The sequence below is a fragment of the Clarias gariepinus genome, chromosome 4 (assembly GCF_024256425.1).
Source record: "Clarias gariepinus isolate MV-2021 ecotype Netherlands chromosome 4, CGAR_prim_01v2, whole genome shotgun sequence".
NCBI lineage: Eukaryota > Metazoa > Chordata > Actinopteri > Siluriformes > Clariidae > Clarias > Clarias gariepinus.
In genome coordinates this window covers 22117300-22143680 of record NC_071103.1, presented here as the reverse complement: position 1 = coordinate 22143680, position 26381 = coordinate 22117300, and the positions used below count along the sequence as shown (strand labels likewise).

General features: G+C 38.7%; 1 protein-coding gene across 1 annotated transcript in view; it reads left to right on the top strand.

Moving 5' to 3' along the window:
* ascc3 (activating signal cointegrator 1 complex subunit 3) overlaps positions 1-26381 on the top strand; it is a 174723-nt gene that overhangs the window by 147152 nt on the left and 1190 nt on the right. Inside the window, exons 31-41 of the mRNA XM_053494602.1 lie at positions 1895-2032; positions 2137-2257; positions 2337-2469; positions 2559-2684; positions 9735-9846; positions 10554-10688; positions 16763-16987; positions 21291-21442; positions 22891-23041; positions 25092-25298; positions 26175-26350. Of these exons, the coding sequence (XP_053350577.1) occupies positions 1895-2032; positions 2137-2257; positions 2337-2469; positions 2559-2684; positions 9735-9846; positions 10554-10688; positions 16763-16987; positions 21291-21442; positions 22891-23041; positions 25092-25298; positions 26175-26350 (1676 nt within the window). The remainder of the gene's footprint in view (positions 1-1894; positions 2033-2136; positions 2258-2336; positions 2470-2558; positions 2685-9734; positions 9847-10553; positions 10689-16762; positions 16988-21290; positions 21443-22890; positions 23042-25091; positions 25299-26174; positions 26351-26381) is intronic.

Below are 26381 nucleotides of genomic sequence, written 5' to 3'. Positions count from 1 at the left end.
AATGCAGTGACAACTTAGCACTACAGAACCCGCCAGCATATTGCTATGTCACAGCGATATTGGAAACGAATATTAGCCACCCAGGAGTGGTTTTGTTTTGGTTCCATGATTGGGCAGTGTCAGGGATGAGGGTCACACACCGCATAACAGCAAATCATCACAACGTGTCCATATACCATATACTGTACCGATAATATACCATATATTGTTCCTGATAATGAACTCGCCAATAAATAGGTGCAGAACCTGATTAACTGTCATCTCAACATACTGAGCTTTTCTTTATGCTTACATGCTGATATTGTAAAATCTGCATTCGTTTTAAAATTGGGTACTAGTAAACAACATGGCTCTTTATTTATTTCCGATTTATCCTACTGTATATTTTGTGTATATATATATATATATTTGTCCTTCAGTTGGTGATATTGAATTCTCCAACTGTGGACTGCTGCTGTTTTCCTTCTGTGAATAATCTCATCTCAAGTAACAAAATGACAAGTGACAACTGGCAGATTCAATACCGCATTTAAGTTGCAAGTTATGCGTGTGAGACATTGCTGCAATTACGAGAATGGTGTGCTGCCAGCTGTGTGCGTGTGTGTGTCCATTCTTGAACTCCAACATTGTTAAAGATGAGCTGCCCTTTAAAGATGTTTTATGAGCACAATTCTGTTTCCTATGCCTTTAAGTGCTCACACAGGAATAGAGCGCTGGAACATTTAACCGTATTAGCTGATATTTTCCTTGAATATAATGTTATCTTCCAAGGTCTGAGAAAGGTCGGAGTCACAAATAAAAGACTGGCTGTTGTAGCATTGCCACTTTTTAATAAGACTAAATAAATCTTATAGTGGTTGAGGTACAGGGTACAAAATAAAGTATAATCACAAAAATACAGGATTGTGTGAATGTGCATAAAGTGTATTGTCGAAGATATAGATATAAAAGTCAGGATAGCTGTTTATGGTTTAAAAAATAGCCTTAACCAAGAAGCAGCACACTGCCTGAGCTCTGTGTGTGTGTGTGTTCCAGTGATATATGCTGCACCCCGCTGTGGCAGCTCTGCACTGGGCCGTATAGCGGCTGGAAATCCTGCTGTTTGAGTGACAGACGGCTGGCGCGAGCTGTCTGTCTCCCAGCAGGGGTCTCCCTGCCTCTTCCTTTACCGGCTCACCCATTATCCATCCATCCATATCTCTCTCTCTCTCTCTCTCTCTCTCTCTCTCTCTCTCTCTCTCTCTCTCTCTCTGTGTCCACTGTTCTCCACATCTTCTTTTCTATCTCATCAGATACTCAGCTTTTATGATCGAATGCATCGATTTATAATACAGTTTTATAATCATGTATGTAACGCAATTTATGAAAACTGCTTTTGTGCCTTTGTGATCATACACACAGTGCCACATCAAACTGCATCATTTACTCACAAGGTCTGTTGGTGGACAGTAACGTAATGATAGAGGTTAACTTATCGTGCCATTACATGGGAACAGAATGAACTCATTAATTAAGAAACAGAGTGTTTTATAGGCCCAGAGGACAGGATGAGCAAAACATCTTCAGCAAATGGTTATTCCTTAACTTTTTCTTGATTGATAAATGAGTTTGTGCAGTAAATCGGAGTTGGGCGTAAAGATGATCATTTAAATTAGAAAATATTTGAAAAACCGTTGGTTTTGAAGATATATTTATGAATCTGTCGGTGATCTGAGACCAGCATTTGCTGTTTTTCTTTTGCTCTTATATCTTCTCTTTCTTCTCTAATGAGTTTTGCTCTCATGGTCTGCAGTGATGATAATTAATTTGAGAGATCCCTTTTTTATAATTAATAAATGTTTTTATATTTTTAGATGATGTAATAGTCATTCTTTTATTATTATTTGTTGCTTAGATGACCGATATCATTGCCACAGTCAGGGATTCGAACCTCAAGCTCACTCTGGCATTTGGCATTGGTTTGCACCATGCTGGTCTGCACGAGAGAGACAGAAAGACTGTGGAGGAGCTGTTCGTCAACTGCAAGATTCAGGTACTTCCTCAAGGCACCTCCGTTGTTTCGCTTCTCAGTGTAGAATGGAAAGTACTATTCTGTTGTATCAAAGCACTTTGTAATCTGTTCACTCTGTTTGTAAGGTGTTAATCGCCACTAGTACTCTGGCGTGGGGTGTGAATTTCCCAGCCCATTTGGTGATTGTGAAAGGCACTGAATACTTTGATGGGAAAACACACCGTTATGTGGATTACCCAATTACAGGTAACAACTGCTCTTGCTTGCCTGTGTGACTGCTTACACACAAATTTGCTGGATCTCCTGTGTGGTATTGTTCCTGCAGATGTCCTGCAGATGATGGGGAGGGCAGGTAGACCTCAGTTTGATGACCAGGGCAAAGCCGTCATCCTTGTCCATGACATTAAGAAAGATTTCTACAAGAAGTTCCTCTATGAGCCCTTCCCTGTCGAGTCCAGGTGAGTTTAAGGAGCAATAATTTTTTTTACTTATTATTAAAATACAAAGGAAGTCTTATACACTGATATATCCCATCTTTCTGTTGTAGCTTGCTTGGCGTTCTGGCTGATCACTTGAATGCAGAGGTAGCTGCAGGAACTATTGCTTCCAAGCAGGATGCCATGGACTACATAACGTGGACGTACTTTTTCCGTCGCCTCGTCATGAACCCCAGGTATGTGCTAATTTCGATAATTTCTTTGCCAAATGCTGGATAAGAGTGTAGTTGATGATCACACCAGATATCTGTGATTAGCCCAAATTCTTGATGCTGCTAATGGAGACAGCTCTTGAACCAGATTATTCATGGCATGGATTCCACAAGATGTTGAAAACATTTCTTTGAGAATGTTGATATGATTGCATCCTGCAATTCCTGCAAATTTTCCAGGTAGATTTTTGGCTTCAGCTCCAGTGACTGTGAAGGTCAGCATTATGTTCATGAAAACAGTTTAAGACAAATTTTACTTTGTAGCATGAGACATTATATATAATGCTGGAAGATGGTAAATTGGCGGTGAAGGGATGCACTAATAAAAATCCAGATATACTGTGGCATTCAGGCTGTAATTGATTGGTGTTAACAAGCACAAAGTGCGCCAAGAACACATTCTCCACACCAGCACAATCATCTGTGTGCCACAACTGAAATAGAGATTCACCACACAGGCTACTGTTTCTGTCCTGTTTTGGTGAGGCTGTGTCCACTGTAGATTCAGCTTTCTGCTCCTGGCTGTTGGAAGTACAACCTGGCATGATTCTCCTGCTGTAGCTCATCTGCCTCATTCATTTTTGCTCCCTGAAATGCTTTTCTGCTTACCAGAATTGTAAAGAATTGTTGTCTCCGTTATTATCTTTTCTGTCAGCTCGAACCAGTCTGGCTGTTCTTTATTGACTCTCATCAACAAGCGTTTTAGTCCAAAGAATTGTTGCTCACTTGATTTTTCTTTACTGCAACATCCTAAATAAAAGGTGCCCTGGGTTAAAATCATGGAAACATTCTGGTGGTTGATTGAGAACATTCGTTTCAAGCTACCGGTTCGTATCTGTATGATGTTACGCATTGCACAGATACCACATAATTGACTGATTAGATTACTAAATAAATAAAGCTCTCTTAGTATTTATCAGTAAACAAACTAACAGGGATTCTGTCAAGTTGTCTCTGAGGACCTCTAGTGGCTGGCTGCGGTACATTCTAAATCCTGTTCATTCCTATGTTGGTCAATAAAAATAAACTTCAAGAACATTTTTTAAGTTAAATCTTAACAAATTATTTTTGATCAACTCAGTTGACACTAATACTTTGTTAATACTTTTTTAATTCATCATAAACATGTTTTAAATGAGTTATTCAATGAAATGATGGATGGATGAATAGATGGATAGATAAAAGGCTTTGAATTATGAGGTAATTAACAGATTGGATGCGACGTTCGAGTCTTGTAAATGTGCACACGCTCCAACATGCATCTAAAGCCATGTCTTTTTCGAAGCTTAAAGCTCTTTGTATTGATAATGTAACTCGCAAACCAAGTAAGCAGTCAAAGCTACTTAAACTAAATAACAATTTCTTGTCTGTGAACATTCAGTAACTTGGTAATGCTAGCCAGTCACTCGTTTTTTTAAAGAACTCCTCTAGCTGAACTTAGGAGAGCACTTCTCCACTCAGATGGGTAATTTACTACAAGATGAAGATCATGGAGAGGAGTGTTTTGTGTGTGTGTATGTGTGTTTGAATGTGTTTGAACATTGTCTGTATATTATTAGTTTGTGTCAATGTGCTTGTGAAATTTACACTTATTTTATGTATTAAATACTAATGTGCTACCTATCACTTGCTACTCTGGCTTCAATTTTCACACAAGGGAAACTCCAAAATAGACCAATGAGAGTAAACGGTAGCATGTTGTCCATTCATATATACAGTCACTGCATTCAATGTAGAACCTGTAGCCGAATTACAGCTCTACAGTTAAAGCAGTGCAATAGATGATAAAGTTTTTTTTCTGTACACCATCACAAGATATGATTAAAATGTACTGTATGCATTCAGTTTCAATTTTGCATGTTAAACTAAAATGCTGGTAGCATCACTAAAACAATTTAGGATTTACAAACTTTTAGGTTTGTTTTTTTTACTTTCTCTTTCCATTTTCACAGCCTCAATAGTAATTAGTAAACTAAATAATGAGCAGTTTCATCGCTAGATTTTATTTTTATCTTTTTTGCCTGTTGTGATAACTTAATGAAAAATCGAAGAGATTGAATGTCTTGAGTTAAATTTGCATTTGTTACAGTAGCTAAATTTTGCAAGATCCGACTGGTTGAAATGGCACAAGAGAAAAGGGAACATCTTCACATTGACTTATTACGGATTGTTGCCATGGCAACTTCCTGCCACCACATAGGGCTGAGTCCACCCCATAGTTCACTCTGACATCACAAACCATGATCTAAAACATCACACATGCACACACACACACACACAGACCCATCCCTGGCTGCAGAGGTCATTTAGAGCAGCAGAGACATCTGCTGTGAATTGTCGATGACGATTCCAGAACATTCCACAGTGCTGGCATTTGCACGCTTGTCAGGCCACATTAAACATTTAGGAAGAACCGTGGCCCTAGTGGTGTAGTGCACGCTGACCAAACGCATGCTGTAGCATAACATGAGCAGCTACGTTCCACTTAAGCCGTTTTATTTTACTTGAAGAACTGTGCATATCGTGGGCTTTTAATGGTTACTGGTAATTTATAATATTGTTTTTGAGTATAAAATGGAAGATTGAAGTGATGGAGAGTCTGGATAATTACTAAGATGTATAACTTAAGTATATTCCTGTACCAGGGTATTCCTGTACCTGGTGGTTCTGCCAGGATGTTGTCATTATTATTATTGTTGTTGTTGTTGTTGTGTGTTTTGGTTCCACTTCTGCTCCTTGCTTAATTAAAAAGCGGGTTACGCTACATTTCCTACAATTAATTAAACATGCCGGTTCTGTTATGCTCTATTACCATCACTCTTTCTGAATCAAATTCCTCTGCAATAAGAGGTTTTTGTGTACATTTTTTTTAGAACAGTTTTAGAAAAATGTACATGATACAGTGTGTCACTATGTTCATAAACACATACCAAAACAACACTGCAAATATTTTTTTAAGCCTTGGTGCCGACTGCATGCGGGTTTGTGAACGGAAAGACATTATTTGTCTGACAAGAACAGGACGTTCCCCAGCCCCATATTTCTCTTTGTCCGGTACGCTTTAAAAAGCCGCACTTCGAATCGGTCACCTTGACACCAGCCATCGCTCATCAGCAATGATTCAGTGGCGTAGACAGAGCTGCGTGCTCTCTTTCTTTCTCTTTCTCTCTCCTTCTCTCTCTCCCTAGGCGGGAGAGGCGTGGGCCCCCAGGGGTCTCATAAAGTGTGCCGCTTAGCGCCTCACCACCATCAGGGGCCACATGTCCATAATGATAATAGCAGAAGCTTAATCACATCAAGTCAAGTTCACAGCAAGCCACACGCTGAATGGTGACTATTACTCATCCCGCGTACCAGGCCTGTGGACAAGAAGAGGAGCGATAATTATCCGGCACTTTAATATTAAACATTTTTAGGACTGCAGTAGTGTTTGCGTGTGTTTATATAGTGCCTTCTAAATGTATTTACTTTCCATTCAAAAATCAAGGAGGCCATTGCACTCTTGGGAACCTTCTATGCAGAAGAAAGTTTTTGTAGCCTTTCTCCTGATCTGTGCCTTGCAATAATCCTGTCCTTTCCAAATCATGCCCAAACAATATACTGTAAATTACCACAGAGTGGAGGGACACCTCAGCAACGATCAAGAGAAATTTTTAAGTGTTGTTGTGAAAGGTGTGAATACTTAATTACATGTAATATATTTTAGTGTTCGCTTTTTAATACTTTTTTAGACGTTTTTTTTTTTTTTTCACTTTTTCATTTTAGGATATTGCGTGTAGATTAATGCAAAAAAAAAACTGTAGTATCAGGCTGTAACATAAAATTAAAAAACTTAATAAAAAAAATTATACAGTATATAGTTTTTTTTTTTTTTTTTACAAGGGACAAATTATTGGGATGCATCAAGCAAAAAAAGAGTTTAGGAGCATTGAAAATGACCGGAACTGGATTAAGAAACCTTCAACATGTTATCAGAAGCTGAGAGGATAGTGACAAACCATCAACTTTGTGGAAAAAATGTGGTGGAAAAAGAAATTATGAATGGAGATAACTTAATCACCTTTAGAAGTTGCATGGTATTTCCATACAGCACCAAGCATTTGAGGCATCATTTGCACATACTGTATGGAGTGGCCACCGCATTGTGTGCTATAATCAAAGATAAAGGTAACTAAATTAAATCTTCTGTAGAGTTTGCAGCTCAGTTTCTTTTGGTCAGGCAATGTGTATATACAGTACAGTATGAAGGTTTGTATATTAGATATTTTGCTGGTTGCATTCTCTCTTTGGACAGAAGTCTGGCATGCAATCTGAATTTTTATTTATATTTTTTTTATTTTATTTTTGAGGAAAGCCGTCTTGTCAGGCATGACATTTTGCGATCCGATTGGCTAACTAGCCCAAGCTGTGTTGGAAGTGAAGCCAAAGATTTAAGGATGGTTATTATTCATCCAGGAATTGATTTCAGGTTACTGTGCTTTTTCTGAATCAGACTATATTATTGACATTAAACTATTAGACAGACATTGGTCAGTATTTCATGGTAATCATCATTGGAACTTTGTGTGTCCTTTTACAACTGCTCCAAGAATCAGCTTCAATAATTTTCCTATTACTAAAAACTTCCTATTACAAATGAATATTCCTATTTAGGGTTTACGTTTACTTATGGCCTTGCTAAATGTTCATGATTGTAATAATTTAAAGCGTATGTGCTTTTTCAATAAAATTAGAAACATATTGTTGGCAAAATTTGTATGGTACACAAGAATTCGATCTAAATAATCTGGAACTATTATGTAACAGCATGCAAACAGACATTATATTTGCCCATACAAAGCAGTATAAGCCAAATACCAACAAAATTGCCTTAGTCTGATTGATAAATGCACTGCAGTTGTAAGTAATAAGCAAAAATTGTTTGTTCCTGTTGCATAGTAGAAGTATAACCATTCTGTACATGCATAACTAATTTTACAGTATTGCCTGCTGCAGGGGGGAAATCAATGTTTGCCAAGTACATGTTTCTTTAATTTGCTGTCTGTCTCATGGATATACACACACACACACACGCACGCACGTTCACTCTTTCTTAGATATTTGCTGTAAAATTAAGCGCATTGTTGTTGGCTCATGTGCTAGTTTTCACGTGCTGAGCAAAACGTGGAAGTGATTTTAGCTCCAGTGTGTCTGCCAGTCTGCATCCTGTAAGCTGGTAGTTATTTTACTGTGGGAGAAATGTTAGAAGATATGTTTCACTGAGCACAAGCTGTAATAAAATTACATTACAGGGATGTGCATTGACCGCTAAATCACTACAGTTTTAAAGCAAAGATTTCATATTTTAATAAACATCCATGTTACGTAATTTTATCACAGATATATGTGTGTGTTCAGTGTGATCATTATCAAAAGTTAGTACCGCCTCTTTTAATTCTATGTTTTTTTTTTATGTAAATATGTTTTATTATCTGATCATTGCAGGTCTTACTATTAGGCAAATGCAACCTCAGATGAACAACAAAATATGACTTTTTTTCACCATGTAATTACATATTTAGCATAAATAAATAAATAAAGAGTGGGGGGAAAAAAACACAGACACACAACATGGGCAATACTCCCTTACTGCTTCCACAGGATTTAAGAGAGTAAGTTGCAGCCAGGTGCTGCTAGTCATCAGCCCTCGATTAATTGATCATCATCAAGTGTGTAGACCTCCATAAAAGCTATAAAAGTATTGGCAATTTGTTGGTCTGGAGGTTTTCACGTGTGTGTCAACACAATGCCAAGAGGAAAAGACATAAGCAACGGTTTTAGAGAAGCAATTATTGCTGCACATCAATCTGGAAAGGCTTAGAAAACCATTTCCAAAAATTTGGAGTTCAAGGTTCTACAGTGAAAAAGATTATTCACAAGTGGAAAGCATTTAAGACAGTTGCCAATCTTCCTAGAAGTGGATGTTGCAGCACAGAAGTAGTACAAAAAAAAAAAACAAGAGCTTTATCTCAGGCCCTATAGGCCTCACTGACCATGTTGGATGTTAAAGTCCAGGACAGCACAATTAGAAGACGACAGAACAAGTACGGTTTGTTTGTAAGGGTTGGAAGAACGCGGAAGCACGACTGTGGTTCACGAAACTGCAGCTTAACAAACCACAAGGCTTATAGAACAATGTCTTGTGGGCAGATAAACCAAAGTGGAGTCGCTTGAACTTAATGCCCAGCACCAAGTTGGCTGAAAACCAAACAGCATTTCAGCAGAAACACCTCATGTTGATGATTTGGCATTATTTTACAGTAACCTGTCAGTTGACCATGGCCTTCCTCTGTATACCAGTATATTCTGGAGGCAGGTATGAGGCCAAAATTCCCCCACAATGATGTGAGAGACTGATAAAGTAATACAGGAAATGCTTACTTCAAGTTACTGCTGCTAAAGGTGGATCTACAAGCTGTTGAATCATAGGGGATATTTAGTATTGCCCACATGTTTTGTTTTGTTTTTTGTTTGCTTGTTTTTTGGGGTTGGGGTGGCTTTATTTTGTTTAGTTTTTTTTAAATGGCATTATGAAAAAAGTTATATGTTGTAATTCTTAGGTTGTATTTGCTTAATACCGAGAGCCGCTATGATCAGATTTTTATGTTCTACACAAAAACACATATCATTAAATGATGGAGTACTAACTTTTAAACATACCGAATAAAATACTGTGCGTGTTTGTTTGTGTGTATGCGTTTGTGTGGGTGTATGTGAAATTATAATTATAATTGATTTTCACATATGCTTGCAAGCAATGCGTAAAGTAACCCTGGATGGTCTTTATTGATTAAAACTATTTTAAATTAGCTCAATTTCATACTGAAAATAAGAGAAACCTCACCTTTAATTGAGGATAATTAAGCTTTTATTAGACATATATTTTACTTAGATTTCCCATAACCATGTTGCTCATCTTTACCCAGGGTGCCAATAATTCTGGAACTGAATTCACATTCTTTCTTTTATACTTAGCTACTACAATTTGGATGACATCACTCACGAGACTATAAACAAATACCTGTCTAATTTGGTGGAAAGAAGCCTCAGAGATCTGGAATGTTCTTACTGTATGGAAATACAGGAGGTATGTGTGCTTAGTATAGTAAATTAATAATTAATAGAATTTCTCATACAAATTTGCTAATAAGGTATAAAAGCCATTGGAGACTAGCTAACATGATCTCATTTGTGTAGTACGTGATCTGCTACCTCTCTCTCGTTATTAGCGACTTAGGATGTACCGGTAGCTTTAAGTGTCTTTTTATTTTTAATTTAGACTTTTTACTTTTAAGTAATTTGAAATAAATTCTATAATTCCTTTTAGGAGTAAATGCTATAATTTGTGTCTTGACATTTTGTTTAATTTTATAAGACGGGCAAATAAATGTCCAAGAAATCATGCATAAAAATAAACGTAACAAAGAAGATAACTAACTAAAAACTCTAAAAAGAAAATAAAAAAGATAACTGTTAAGAAACTAGGGACAGTAAAAGTGTCAGAAACTAGGGACGAATATCAGTGGACAAATAAACATTTGGGACTATATTTTACTAGCCCTCTGGGACTCCTAGTGTCCCTATCCCAGAAGAGACAGTATCAGACTGTTCCATCTTTTGTATAACGTGTATATTATGAATAAATCTTGCAGCAGACATGAAGAAACTTTTGACACCTAATTGTTATTGTAAAGGAAGTTCAGGGAATGTGTCAATCTTTAGGTTAACCTGACCGGTTATATATAGCTGCTGGTTGGGTAATACATTCAGTAGTAATTCTGTGTTTGTGTGCAGGATGACCGCACCATCGAGCCTCTCACATACGGACGCATCGCTTCATATTATTACCTGAAACACCAGACCGTTCGCATGTTCAAGGAGAGACTGAAGCCGGAGCTTCCCATCCAGGAGCTGCTGTCCATTCTTTCGGTGAGTTTATGCACGAACACACACACACGGAATACGAAGAAAGAGGTACTTACTCATCATTCTGGGGCTTATATACCCAACCTTAATAGCCTGGTGTTTAATCTGTAGCAGTTTCTTCACTGTGTCGGTTATCAGCCAGCTAAATCCGTTTGCCCAGAGCACATTACATCCAGACAATACAGCAATTTAAATTAATTACATGAACACTTTTAAAATATAACAAATCGAATATTGCAGTGTTCATCAAAGGTTTCAGGAAGTAATAATTATTTTACCAAAAATTTAATGACAGTGTCCCTGTATTGTGTGTAGGATGGGGGAAAAAACTATCCAACCCCAAAATTGAAAGTAGTCGTGTTTGTTTTGTTTGTTTGTTTGTTGTTTTCTTTAGGCAGAAAGTACTGTAAACCAATTTTAGAGTTTTAGCAACTTTTAAAATGAACATTGCATTATACATTTTTTTTTTACACATGCCTCAGGCTATTTTTACATTACCACATTAAAATGGCATAGATTTGCTTATTTCAGTCTTAATATGTCAGCTTTTTCCAGGACTATGTGGATACAAGTCTGATCTTTTTGAGTCAACCTTAAGTCACTTTAATGTGTGTTCCTAATAAGATTTTTGAGATAAAACTAAGCACAAATGGTCAGATTGGAATTCTACCATTTACCCAATAATCATGTGCACCTCATTGTCGACATCATCATCATCCATTGTTAGACATGCAGTAAAGCGACGACAGGACAGCAATAGCAGTGACTATATTCAGAGAAAAAAAAAAACAGAAATGCAAGCAAAACTTGAAGGAACATAATGAAAACGAGAAGTGTAGCAAAACAATTGCAGAAATTGATGTGCTCATGCAGGGAGCAGGACACAGGTGCATTCAAATTAAAAACAGAGATGAGTCACTTTCAGTTGTGAATGTGAATCAGATCCAGGCTGAGATCAAAATCGAACTGTGCTAAGACAACTGTGAACAAAGCACAAGATCTTTGAATAACTTGTACCCAAACTATTGCTACAGAAATGATGATGATGATGATGAATATTTGGTGTGAGGTTTTAAAATGTATTAGTTCCCTTAGATGCTCTGACATCTGACATTTTATTTATTTATTTTTTTTTATCTGGAATGAGTTTCCATGCATGTTAAAGGAAATGCTGTGAATTATCCATTGACATTCAAATGCAGAAACATTTAAGCCCAGACAAAAAGAATGAATGGCTTCTTGAGCCTAGACACACCGGGACTGTGAGCACAGCCAAGACACACAGACACAGTTGCAGCTCTCCATGGTAGTGGGACAATTAGCACCTTTTTACTTTCCCTCTATTTGAGGGCCGGTCTCGCATCCTCGGTTCTCTCGGGGCTCGCCGATTCCGGACTCCTCCTCTCTGCTGATCGCTGACATAATTGGGACATAAAGCTTTTTCACACTTCAGCAGTGACCAGTGACATCACATCTGTTTAACTTCTTAGACACACACACAGAGTGTAGACTGTAGTCCTGTTGCAAGTGGACAAAGACGGCAAGCTGCTGAAGCCTTTTAACAAATTACACCATTATGTTACTTTGATTTTATAGATGTTTATACAGTGATATTTGCTTAATATTTATGACTTGTTTCTTTTTCCCCCGTCTGTGCTAGCCAAGCAACAATAGCTTCTTGGATACTAAATTATAAATTATTGGTCCCATAAGGTTAATTAGATTTTTTTTTTCTGCACAAAGCAAAGAGCATCAAAGAAGCGCAGGATAAATGGAAAGCAGTTACAGATAAAATGGCAATTAAATTGGAACACAGATGCAAAATACAATTAAATGCAGTCCCTAGAGCTCTTTTTTTAGAAATGTTTGTTAAATTATTGACTGTTTGTCATCTGCTACACCATAAGTTCATGTAGGGAAGCTATTATAATGTGATTTATGCAATGGTTTAACCCAGTGGTCCTTTACTTTAAAGATAAACCCCTTAACTCGGCATATTATTTAAGTGTGTCGTAATATTTCGCCTATTATTGACACTTTTTATTTCTGAACATTACAGATCTAAGGTGTCTGTTATGCCTCTTCTTTTTTTTTTTCGCTATTAAAGTTTTTTTTTTTGTCTCCCCACTACTAGACTAAATGGAACAAATCACAGATCACCTAGCTGTACCTTACACATCCCCAGACCTGATTCAGATAATCGCTGGTCTTTTTGTTACTGAATATACTCTTATGTCCAACTCAATGCACTGCTTGGATAATGTGGATTTATTTCAGTTTTGGAGTGTGATTATTATTCCTCATTTAGAATAAATAAATAAATAAAACTTGTTCTAGACTAGGTATAACTGTTTTTGAGTAGTTTTTGGGCCTTCTGTGAAATTCTGGTATTCTGTAATAATCCTAATCTCTTTGTGCCTGTCTATTGGTAAGTGTTACAGTTCTAAAGAACCAAAATTTCATACTGCACTCTTTAAAAAATAACTTTTACAAACTCTTACAAAATAGTCTTTTGTGTTGTATATTTGTTTGTCTTTTTTTTTTTAAGTAAATTTATTCTTATTATGTATTTTTCTAATAGAAATTCAACAATTAACAGGATCTGGTTCTCTCATCTGTTCTCTTATCTGCTAATTTGGTTGAAACAATTTGGGCGTAACTGGAGTGATGATCTTTAAAATATACAAAATTCATTTATTTCTTAATAGTATGAAGAAAACAACAGTCTTGGACAGATTCACAGTTATATCTCTTGTGAATTTATGATATAAATAATGTTTTCGCAACTATTTTACCCACTGAGGCATATAGAACTGCTGAAGACATGAAGAGTTGATTAGCAGCGTTTAGCACAGTGTGTGTGGTTGGTGTTAATGAGCTGGTACAGTAGCCTTTGCAGTGCCGAGCAGGCGGGGTGGGGGGGGACTGTTTTTTGGCAGTTTTGGTGTGCATGTTTTCCAGTGACGGTGGGAGTGCACATGTTGCAGCACTAATTGTGGGCTGGGTTACACACAGAGGTCCCAATCTTCCTATTAACGTGCACACCACTTTATTATCCTTTAACATGTCTCGGTGTACAAGTCCCCACAGATTGGCTAACAAAAGCATGACATGAGGCGGGCTGGACCCGTGCCAACCCCCTACTCCACCCCAGCTTGAGGTTCAAAACCCTCAAATCACTCCCCCTGTCAGGGACACAAAGAATTTTCATCCCCTCAATGGCCTCTAATTACAGTGGCGTGGTCATAATAAGGCACCCAGTCGATCGCTTTCTTCTCCCCTGCTCTGTTTTGTTCACGCTCTTTCTCCCTCCCTCTTTCTCACCTCCTGCTATTAAATCCTATGTTTCGCATCTTTAAATATCATTGAACGCTTATAGAGTTGAATGATGCTGTTAAAGCACTCAAAATGTCCTTTCCAAAAGACTAGTCACACGAGCAGTCATCCTGTTCAGGATGTCAAAAGAATCAAAAGCACTCACTCAGCCTCTCCAAAGTGCCGCGGTCGTGCTCTGTGTATGTAAATGTGAGCCGAGACGGAGAATATCAGACGAGAGCTTGGTGTCTCTGCTCCTGTTTACAGATCACCTGTCTTCCTTTATCCTCTGTAGACCTATATGCTGACTCGTTGCCCTCAGAGATAATAAATCATGCACTAATATGCTCTTTTGTTCTCAGGTTGTTGTTTTTTGTTTTTTTTTGTATTTTCCTGGCTGATAGGTGTTTAAGCACAGTGTTGCAGCGCTGATGAATGGAGGTTGGTAGAAGCACAGAGCTGTGACTAATGCGCTCACTGCCTTCTCTTAGATATGTATGGTAAAAACCTGGACAAGAAGCGCCTTACAAAAGAACTCGTGTCTCTGCATATATGCTTCACAGCAGTCAACAGGCACGCCATACCCATGCTGAGCTTAGACCCGACATTAAGATCAGCTAGGATTTTCTGTGTTTGTTTTACCAGGCTGTGCAAGAGCTTGCAGAAAATGCAAGTGATGGTACATCCAGTCAAGATATGTTTGTTCCCGACCTTCTAAACAGATTACGTTTCTGTCTGGATTTAAATCGATTTAAGTAAAAGGCAGTTAGAACCTTTTACTATTAAGGCTGTAGTTTTGTTGTCCTGTTTTCCACTTAACTAGCACAGATAAAAATGGACAAACACACGTCACATCATAAAGCCAGACTCGTTCCTTTCGTGTCTGTTTAATATCACTCCAGGCAAACATCAGTATTTTTAGTAAACTATATATTTACTGTTGGGCGGTGCAGTGGCTTAGTGGTTAGCACTGTCGCCTTGCACCTTCAGGTCCCGGGTTCGATTCCTGCGCCGGGTCTGTGTGCATGGAGTTTGCATGTTCTCCCTGTGCTTGGTGGGTTTTCTCCGGGTTCTCCGGTTTCCCCCCACAGTTCAAAGACATGCAGATTGAGCTAATTGGCGTTCCCAAGTTGCCCGTAGTGTGTGAATGTGTGTGTGAACATTGACCAGAGGTCTTACCATGGTCGTGCAAATGGGAATAAATACAATGTTAGTTGATGGCCTCCATCTATCTAGATGGATAGATGTTAAGATGCTATTTAAGATAAGGATTTTAAATATTTTTATTTAGGCAGTGTATGTCCGATTTGTTCGGCTCATGGTTCTAATGCTAAATTAAAGTTTTGGACAGCAAACAAATGTCCTACATTTGTGTTAAAAATTAATGGTTGGGCATGTAGTTGCACAGTGATTATGACTCTGAGCGACTGATTAGAGGGTTGTGAGTTCCAACCCAATCACATTTGTAACCTTCACCTCAGACCCTTAAATCTCTTTGCTTTAGGTGTATTAAAAAAAGAAACCTGCACTTAAATTGTAATATTAAATATAATCTTTTTGTTCTTGCATGTATTCATCTTAAACATTGTTTTAACCATGGTGTGTTTCCTATTACTTTATTCCGCTGAGTTTGAAAATTACAGGGTTTTTCATTGTTTTAAAAGATATTACTGCACAGCATTTTAACCCTAAGGTCATCCAACCAGGAACTGCCTGTCTTTTACATTAGATATTAAAGCATTGTCAAGAACTTTTATGGTAAAACCAGACAGATTTAATCCAGTCGATGCAGCTGTTCCCACCAACACACTCATTTTTATTTTTTTTATTTTTTTTTACAACCAAGCACATCTTTCCACTAAGCAGAATGTTAGTCTTTTTAAGATTTGTTCCACACAGAGTTTGCTCTAACCACTTTTAATTCATTGGTTTTTGAAAGTTCAAACCTGGGGTGTTCAAGTCAAACTGGGACTTTTGATTTTTGCATGTTACATAAAACACTGTTATCAGTGTAAAAACTACCTTTATTTTTTAATGTAATCCCCCACCGCTACATTAATGCACTTACCCCAGCGTTTCACTAGCGCTTGAATACCACCAAGGTAGAAAGTTTTCTCAGGACGCCAGAGCCATGATCGGACTGAAATACTGGCCTTCCAGGAAGTCCTTTAACGGCCTTAACACACTTAGAGCAAGGTCATGACTTTAAGAGGATGTGTGGCAATAACTCCCATCTGAGTACCTGTAATGTGCAAGTGGTGTTCATGAATGTGTTTACAGTTCCCACAGACAGATGTTTTGTTATCTGTCAACAATCGCGTGTTCCACTTGCTAAAAAGAGAGTGCATGAAATCATTTCCGGACCTACAGCCTTCAAACCATTCAAATGTTAAACTGCTACTAACCATCCTCTTCATGGTTCTGTGTTTGAATTATTTAAAAAATGTTTGTATTGTTACACAGTAATTCACTAAAAAATTTACCTCGCACAAGGTAGTTCTAATGGCAGAGGAGTGAGTTTTGATTATTATATTGGTGATGCTAAATGCTGAGTGGTTGGAGCAGACAAGAGGGGAAACAAGGTTGCTGCTGAGGTTGTTGCATAAACAGCCAATATTTAAATTGTATCTTTAGGCACTTCGCAGGCTGTCACGTTAAAACACTTGTTTACATTTCTTTAATTTAATCTGCATAATTTAATTTCATTTAATTCAATATATTCATTGCATATAACCTGAGACTTTGCTTTGCGCTGTGTTCAGGATGCAGAGGAATATGCTGAACTGCCAGTGCGCCATAACGAGGATCAGCTGAACAGCGAGCTAGCGCAGCGACTGCCCCTGCAGGTCAACCCACACTCGTATGACAGCGCCCACACCAAGACCAACTTGCTGTTGCAGGCTCACTTCAGCCGAGCCCAGCTGCCCTGCAGCGATTACGGCACAGACACAAAGACCGTCCTGGACAATGCCATCCGCATCTGTCAGGTTAGTGCACATCTGTGTGTGTGTGTTAATCTTTGTGCTGTATGTGATCATCATATGATCTGCTTTCCATTGTTGCCGGGCCTTCATGTTCTCCCGGCGTACTATGTATTTAAGTGGAGGCCGTCCAAACCCTATACATTTTACTACAGCCTCTCTTTCCATCATCTGGGGGGCTTTCATTGCCATCAAAGCGATTTGCTTGTCTTCATACATCATAAAATCGATGCTTAGGCCTGTGTATGGAATAGCTGAGCACATTTCCATGTGTCAGTGAAGACTCGGATGTTCCTTTGGAGAAAGAAAAAAAAAGAAAGCAGGAGGAAATTCATCCCTTCCAGTGTGACAACTGAGACCTGACCTACGGCTCGGTTTATGCAGACTTCAGGATTTGCCGTGTTACACAGCATTGTGTGAACTGCACTCGACAATCAATCCAAACTCAGCTCTATACAGTTACAGTGCAATCCATAAAACATGTGTTTCAAAATGTTGTGTTCATATTCTAAATCATTCTTTACTACAATGGGAAATTTCTCTCATGTCTTATGATGCTTAGACTTTTACAAAGAGCTATGCTTGCATTAATTTACCGAGATAAGCAATGCCCCCCCCCCCACCCCCCCCACCTCCCCTGCATTTCCTGTGTGTGTCCAGGGTTTGTTTTTAAATTGGCAGTTATTCATGTGACTGCTTCATGACATTTTTTGTATGCCTGAGTCCGGAGGCTTATAAATACAGTGTGAGCGCAGACACTTACAGCACCTTGGAGACAGCACAGCATTTAACATCCCTCCACAGATCAAATGCATTAAAACAACAGTGCAGCTCATTGCCTTCTCTTCCCAAAGCAAATGTCACTGTGTGTCACCCGCTAGAGAGAAATGGAAAATTACGTTACATTTGAGATCCTTTTCAAAATTTCGTTTGTTGTCATTCAATAAGCATTTGAATTTTTTTTTTACTCTTATGCCATAAAAAATCCCCCCCTCAAGAAAATAATCAAATAAATAAATTAAATCTTGGAACATTATGCACGCACACAACAAAACAACCCCTTTGAAGGTTTCAGTGAGCCTTGGGCAAAATGGCAGAGGTGTGGAGATGATTTATTGCCACATGGTTGTCGGGTTTCTGGCAGTGTCATAAAAGCTCCCGAAGCTGGCTAGATAACCTGTCGTTGATTGTTCATGCCTGATGGCACGCCTGTGAATCTTTTTGTGATTGGCTATGCCTGCTCCAAGGATGTGTGCTGTACTGATTGTTCACGCTGGCAGAGCAGCTTTAGGAATGGATCTGTCTGCAGATCTGTACGCCATTGTCCATGCCTGTGGATGTACTTGATTCTCTACAGCCTCTCTGTGTGTGTGTGTGTGTGTGTGTGTGTGTGTGTGTGCGAGCACGTGCTTGGGAGTGATTGGCCATGCTTGTCCATGTGGTTACTTTTTCAGGTTCCTGCTGTGCCAGGTTGTAGCTCCTCTGCCAGCAGATGCCTGTCTTCTCAGCATGTATCCAAAGCTAGCCTTTCCTAGCAAACAGCTGAGCTAACTACAGAGTGCTGTCTGAGGATTAATCAGCAGAGTCCACTAGGCTGCCCAGCCAATTTCATATCAGCAAGTCTTAATTTAAAGTCTTAATTTTGCACCCACTCCATTTGTTAGGATTATCTTGCTTTATCAGAGTGGTGTTGGTATTCACGGTGTAGGATGAGACTCGCGTAGTGGAAACTTTGTACTATCTTTTATTATTTCTCACATTGCCAGGATAAATAACTGTAATAAATAACTTGGTCTATATTTTTCTACCTGTAAAGTCTCTTCACTTTGTACTATATCAACTACACAACAACCACACTTTATTACCATACCATATGGATTTAATTGTTTGTTGAAAATATGTACTCATTTAAAATCCTCCAAAACAGCTGGGACAGGTCCAATTTAAACCTAATAAATATGTGACAAGTAGAAATTATGAAGTGATTCCAAGTGCTGTTAAACAGGTGAACCAATTATGTTATAGTATACAAGGAGTTTAAAAGATACGCCTAATCCTTCTAGAGCAAAGATGGGATGAGGCTCATCGATTTTCCAACAGATGCAGCAGAGATACTTTAGGAATAACAATCATTGATGTTACACAATATCCTCAGGAAATTTAAGAAAACCCAAATCTAGATGCATAAAGAGCTAAAAGCCACTGAATATGAGTGATCTCCGATCCCTCAGACATCACTGTCTTAAAAACCGTAGTCATGCATCTGTAGAGGACTTTGTGACGTGGGCTCAGGAACACCTTGATAAACCTTTGTCTATTAACATCATTTGTCGCTGCATTTATAAATGCAACTTGTTTTGTGTTCTAATGAGTGAACATTTTAATTAGTTTTTGGAAACAACAGTCGTCATGTTCTCTAAGTCAATAAAGAAAAGGAGATAAGTGTCGGATAAATAGGCCAGCATCAGTCATGGTGTGGGTGTGTATCAGTGCCCGTGACATGGGTAACTGCATACCTGTGAGGGCACCAACAACACATAAAAACAATTCTTTTTGGCACTGTATTTTCCAGCACGACAACACCAACCTGCATTCTGAACACATTACACATGCATGGCTACTAAACACAAGAGTACAGATGCTAGACTGGCCTGCTTGCTCCAGCTGAGAGTGGTGGTGCATTATGAAATGCAAAATATGACAACAAAGACCTCGTACATTCGCAGGCTGAAGACCTGCATAATGGAAAAAAAGCTAAACCTAAGCAGCTGTTGTCACCAGTGTCCAAATGTTCAGAAAGTGTTATTAACAGACGTGGTGGTGTTACACATTGTCAGTCAATTCTCTGATTTTTTATTTTTTTTTGCAGCTACTAGATTTGAAATGAATGTATATTTTCAACAAATAATTAAATTCATGTGGTAAACTATTTTCAATATTAGTACAAGGTGAAGAGACTACAGATGATTCCTGTTCACAATTTCCATACTGTCCCAACTTTTTGGGAATTGGGGTTGTTTATACAGTTATTAGCTACAGTACCTGTATATACCTTTTATAGATATTAAATCAATATTCAGTTAACATTCAGTGCAGTTTGTTGTTTATGGGGCTGCATATACCACCAAAAGTGCCCATAGTAAATCACAAAGCAACAGAAGAAGTTTTTTCTTTCCTATCATATGGATGGCGGCGTGAGTATGAATATATCTCGTAAACATCTGAGTGATTGTAATCAGTGAATTCTGTTAATAATTAAACATACTAAATATCCAAAGGTCCATTGTTCGTAAGTAAATATATACCTCCAAACGTATGTAAACCTCAGTCAGGGCTGTTTGGATGTCAAAAACCATCTTACCCAATATTAGTCAGGTGGTCATATGATAGACGTTTATGATAAAAGTGACTGCTGACAGGTGACTGTTTATGTTTATACACACACACATCCATACTCTGGGGTTTTCTTTATTTTTCCTTCCACACTGAAGCGCACACACACATTATATATAAATAAACGCATACACGCACAGTCTTGGATTAGGGCTGGCTTTAAGAAGATCTATGATGGTTTGTATAAATAATTCCTGCCATCTCTGTGTTAATGAGGTACGTTATCGCTGTGTTTCTGCTCCGAGCTCTGGAAGGGCTCCAGTTTTCTAGATGTTTTCTCCAGCGGCAGTGGAGAGCAATTTTAGTCGACAGGTTAAATGAGACATAGCGCTTGTGTGATCATCTCCTCTCACCATTTATTTTCTCGCTCTCACTCCCTCAGTCTTTCTCCATCCCTCCTGCTCCTTCACAGGGGCTCCAGTGACATCAGCCCGTCGCTGTCCTCAGTTTGCTCAAGCAGCTACTGTGAAATGTTAATCACAACTTTAATTTGTACTGCATTAGCATTTTGATTAACTCGCTAGGCTTGCCACTGCACTCAAGGTGCTTTTTAGTCATAGTTACCGAGGAAATGACTTTTTGATTAATTAAGTTTGTTAGCGCAGCTGAGCTCAGCAAACTTTAACCTTATGTTGAAGACAAGAGCAGCAAGACAGGACGGGGACTTGATCTGACTCCTAGATAAGCAATCAGTTACAGAAAGAGTTTCTATATTTTTATTGATATGAATTGTACATTTATGGGCTCAGAATATTTTTACAGTTGCAATATATATATATATATATATATGTATATATTTTTTAAAAGACTATTTACTTGTCTTGCAGTCATCTCAGTTATCTTAATTGCACAAGAAAGCAACTTGTGTTATCTCCCAGTCTGTGGTGTGACCATGTTTTTTCCCTTGTTTCTGCAGGCCATGTTGGACGTGGTAGCAAATGAAGGCTGGCTGGTTTCTGCTCTCAGCATCTGTAATCTGGTCCAGATGATCGTCCAGGCTAGGTGGCTTCACGACTCCTCTCTGCTCACCCTGCCACATGTAGACCAGCGGAACCTCTACCTCTTCAGGTGTGTAGACAGGTTCTCGTTCCCTATAGCCGAGCTCAAAGCCCTAATGCTTTACCGAAATCTGGATTTAGATTGGTAATGAGCAAAACAAATGCTACTGTGTCAATAAAAAACATCTTGGTATGACGTGAGACTCAAAATGGAACCCACCCTATTCCGGGTAAAACTGGGTACTGGAATTATATATGATTACCTTTCTACATCTGTACACTACAATACAGTGCAGAAGTATTGCGCCACCCCTCGTTTCTTCATATTTTGCTTTCTAAGAGCCAGACTTGAAGAGTCTTAAAGAATAGTTCTCCAGGCTTCCTAAAGGACTGTTTTTAGCTCTTATTTTTAGTCCAGTCCCTGTACCTGACCATTTTCAGAGGAAACTTTTTTTGTTTGTTAAGCCACACAACAATCTATGAATTATATATTTTTTTTTAAATCTAACTTAAGGCATAAATGAGTAAGAAAAGAAAACAGTGATTATTATATTGGTGATGCTAAATGCTGAGTGGTTGGAGCAGACAAGAGGGGAAACAAGGTTGCTGCTGAGGTTGTTGCATAAACAGCCAATATTTAAATTGTATCTTTAGGCACTTCGCAGGCTGTCACGTTAAAACACTTGTTTACATTTCTTTAATTTAATCTACATAATTTTATTTAATTGAATTTAATATGAAGAGATGAGGAGGGCTGAAGATTTTTATGGTAAAGTCCTGTATAAAAAATCATAACTGAAAGGATGTTATTATAGTGCATCATATTGTTATCATATATTACTATAAGTAATACATTTAATACTTGTTGTTTATTACTTACCATAATTACACCTTGTAAAAATGATGGCATATTCCATAAACTGGAAATGAACACAACCCACCTGTCCTAGTCTGGCCTTAAATTCCTCTATGGCCTTGTAAATTAAACTTAAATGTGGGAATTTCGAATCGCTCAGTGTTGTCTGCATCCCACTCATGTCTGAGAGTAGAGAGCATGTCCGCTTCCTGTCAGCAGTGTCCTGTGAGGGGGTGCCTCTCACCTGTGGTGCTTTGATTATAGCTCACTCACATGGTGTCATGCCTAATCCATCTACTGCCTCTTTTCAAACTCCGCAAACACCATTAGCATTGCTTATCTGCTGGCACCGTCCTCTGGACGGCCTCAAACACAGCCCCGGAGCACCTTTTCTTTCTCTCTCGCTCTCTCTCTCTCTCACACACACACACAAAGCTGTGGTTGGTGCCGGATTTTCCTGTGCCCGTATAATTCATTTCAGTGTGGTTGCATCCCGTCGTGAAGAGTAATTTGGTAGAAAGACAATAAAAATGGTAAGAAGAGGATCAGGAAAGGCTGGATGTCCTGCCATGCTGAGACAGCAGGAAGAGCTCAGCTCAGCCATCGAAATAGGCATGAAGATGGTTACATGACTGCCTTTTTCTCCTTGCTGTTTACAACAGGAAATCGAGCTCCAAAGGTGGGAAGGGTGGAACCCGAGGTTATCAGGGCCCAATCGAAGGGCTTCCTGAGCTCATAGCTGCCTGTGATGGAAGAGAGGAGATCTTTATAGCCATAGTGAAGGAAGAGTTCGAGCCTCAACAGATCACACAGGTAACACATTTACACACATTACAGAACTCACTACAGAAAACGTGTTTACTAAGGTATAATCCACCATTTAAAAAAAAAAAGGTATTTCTGCTGTGATTTAAATGATGGTGGTTTTAATGTCAGTAAAATGATGGACAGTGTCTTAAGAGATTGTGGGATTTTAGTGAAAGTGTGTCTCTTGTAACATTAGAAATAATTTAATGAATTTAACTTGGATGATTGTGGCGTACACACACACATCAGGGAGCACACATACACACACTCACAAACATCTGATTTGCAGAAAGCAGCAGACGGTCACGGTGGTCTCAGGTAGCACCAGGATCCCCAATTACCTCCCAAATGAGAGGGTTTATCGCTCCAATCTAAGTGCTAATTGTGACGGTAATGAGAGCGTCCGGGCAGAGCGGCGAGCCCAGCGCCCGTTCCCCATCAGTATTCCAGCCACCCCCCACCTTCCCCAACACACCCCCCAGCAGCCTCGGCCCTGCTAATTAAATAAGCACATGCACCGCCGCGTTCTTGTCTCATTCGCTGAGGAAATGTAATCCTCACATAAATAGCTTTGGCAGGGTGAATCTGCGCTGTTTTCCCCCTTTCATGGTTCTAATACTCACAGAGCTGCAGCAGCCGAGCTCCGTCATTCTCTATCAGTCTGTCACTCACACATGCACACACTGCACATGTTCTTAATATTTTATTATACCGCTCCTTTTTCATCTTGATGCTAGCATGAGCACATGAAGCATAGCTGTCAGGAATGTGATGTATCTTTAAAATGTTGCTTGTCATGCGCTTGTTATAGTGGACATGGAAATGAATTAGAGGTTTTGATATTTCACCAGGAAACATATTCATGCTTTTAACTAGTTCAGGGGCATGCCCTTATAAGAAAATCATCCACAGTGCGGTGGTGTGATAAAGCCGAGCCACTCTTACCACCTTCAAGTAGATTATTTCCTTATAGCATATCACTGTGTTTTATTCTTTCTATACCACATGTGTATACCTAAATATACAGGATGTTATTTAATAATGATAAACTGCATATCTTGCTTTTTGCCCATATAGAGTTGCGTTTGTTACAGTAGCTATAAACAGTTATTCCTCTACCAGTAGTGTGAAATGTTGCAAAATCATTTCAGACATTAAGATACTATGTGGCCAAAACTTTACAGGTGCATTTTATAGTTTTATTTTAACATATAGGAGTCCTAAATATTAGACTCTAAAAATGCCATAGCTGACATGTAATTATCATAAAACAAAACAAAATAATCTTCTTATTCTGACAGTCAAATGGATAAAAAGCTTCAAGTTTCCTGTACTTTTTTTCCAAAATCCCTAGCTGGTCATTTAATACTAGCAAAGATTCCCGTCAACGATTCCCTTCTGAACACACCTGCATGAACAGTCCTTTTAAACTGTTTTCTTTCTGATGAAATGTTGCTGAAGTTTTACTGGTGGATGTTTTTGTAGCTCCTTTCATAGTATAATGTTTTTATACTATTCACCTTCTACATCGTAAAACCTTACAGAAGGCATGGTTGATCAACCATCCACTCATGGTTGATCATCAAGAAGCAAACTGGTAAAAGTGGTAACCACTACACCACTGTGCCGCCAGACATACACATACACAGCTTCATAAACTGGTTATCACTGATTAATTAATAAAATGATGAATGTAAATTTTGCCCTGGCCTATTTGCCTCTTTTATTCCTTTCTTTTGTGATTAGTAAGTTATTACGGTAAAAAAGAATTGTCTTATGTTCCTGGGAGTCTAGAAAGCATAAGCTCCTCTTTACTATAGACTTTCCCAGTAGCAGGAATCTTCCTGAATGGTACAAAGTGCTGACTCCCATGACATTTTCTAACAGAAAGGAGCATTCCTGTAGTCCTGTCATGTGAATTAGGTCTGGCACTGATTTCAGAGCTGCTGTTACAGATAACCGATCAGCACTTTCTAAACAATTGAAAATGTAACAGCACTGTGGTATAAACATTATCATCCATATCTTTCTCTTATTTTTGCTCCCTTCTCATCAGACCTGGGCTTTTCTATGTCACTTGCCTGTGCTGGAGGTGAGTTTGAGTGTGAAGGGATGGTGGGAAGGCTGTGAGGAACAGACAGAGCATGCTCTGTCCACCAGTGTGACCAACATCAGGGAGAAGAGCAGCTGGCTGACCGTGCACGCTGACCAGGAATATGTGCTCCAAGTGTCCTTGCAGCGTCTCAACGCAGGCCGGCAGAGAGTGAGATAACACACAGACACACATACATACAAAGACATAATGAAAAAGCAGAATGTTTATAGGTTCAATGTGCAGTGATTGGAGGGGGGGAAACGAACTAAAACTGGTCTTAAAGTCTTAAAGGCAAACAGACCTCCGAGCCAAGTCTACATGTCCACATGCCTCTTCTCACACCATATAATATTTTTAACGAGTTTGTAAATCACCATATATAAAGTCCTTGAATAAATAAATTAATTAATTATTCATCACATTTATTTTACAGCACAGTGAAATATATATATATATATATATATATATATATATATATATATATATATATATATATTTGTGTGTGTGTGTGTATATATATATATATATATATATAATTTTTTTTCATATCCTAATTGGAAAGCTGGAGTCAGAGCGCAAGGGTCTTGCTCAAGGGCTTAACAGTGAAAGCCTGGCAGTGCTGGAGTTTGAGCCACCAACCCCCCGATCAGTAACACAGTAACCCACAGCCTTAGCCGACTGAGCCACCACTGGCTTACTCTGAATAAGACATTAAGGAAAACTTTTTCTATAAGCTCTGTTTTTTTGTGTTGCTTATCCACTTAAAAGCATTAGCCTCTTTGTTTCCGATCTCACACAAAAAGTTGTGTCCAGCTGTTTCGGTCATTTTCAATGAGAAACATAATCTAACAGATGGAGATAAAAGGCAGTACTAGTGCAAGATGGGATTCATTTTCAGATGACTTTCTATTTGTTAGGAAAGGTTTTAGATAAATGATTTCCTAAAATAAGTGTGAACCCTAATTTGGTTGTTTTTTGGCTGTTTAATTACTAAATGACAGCGTGACACTGTTTACCTGACTTGAGTTTTGTGGATGCTTACAGAGGAAGCAGGACAGCAAGGCACAGGCCCCGCGTTTCCCAAAGCCCAAAGACGAGGGGTGGTTCCTGGTGCTGGGTGAGATAGATAAGAGAGAGCTTCTGGCCGTCAAACGAGTGGGATATGTTCGCAACCGGAACGTGACATCGATAGCCTTCTACACACCTGAACAGACCGGGAAGTAAGTGAAACTCTCACGTGTTCAGAGCTCT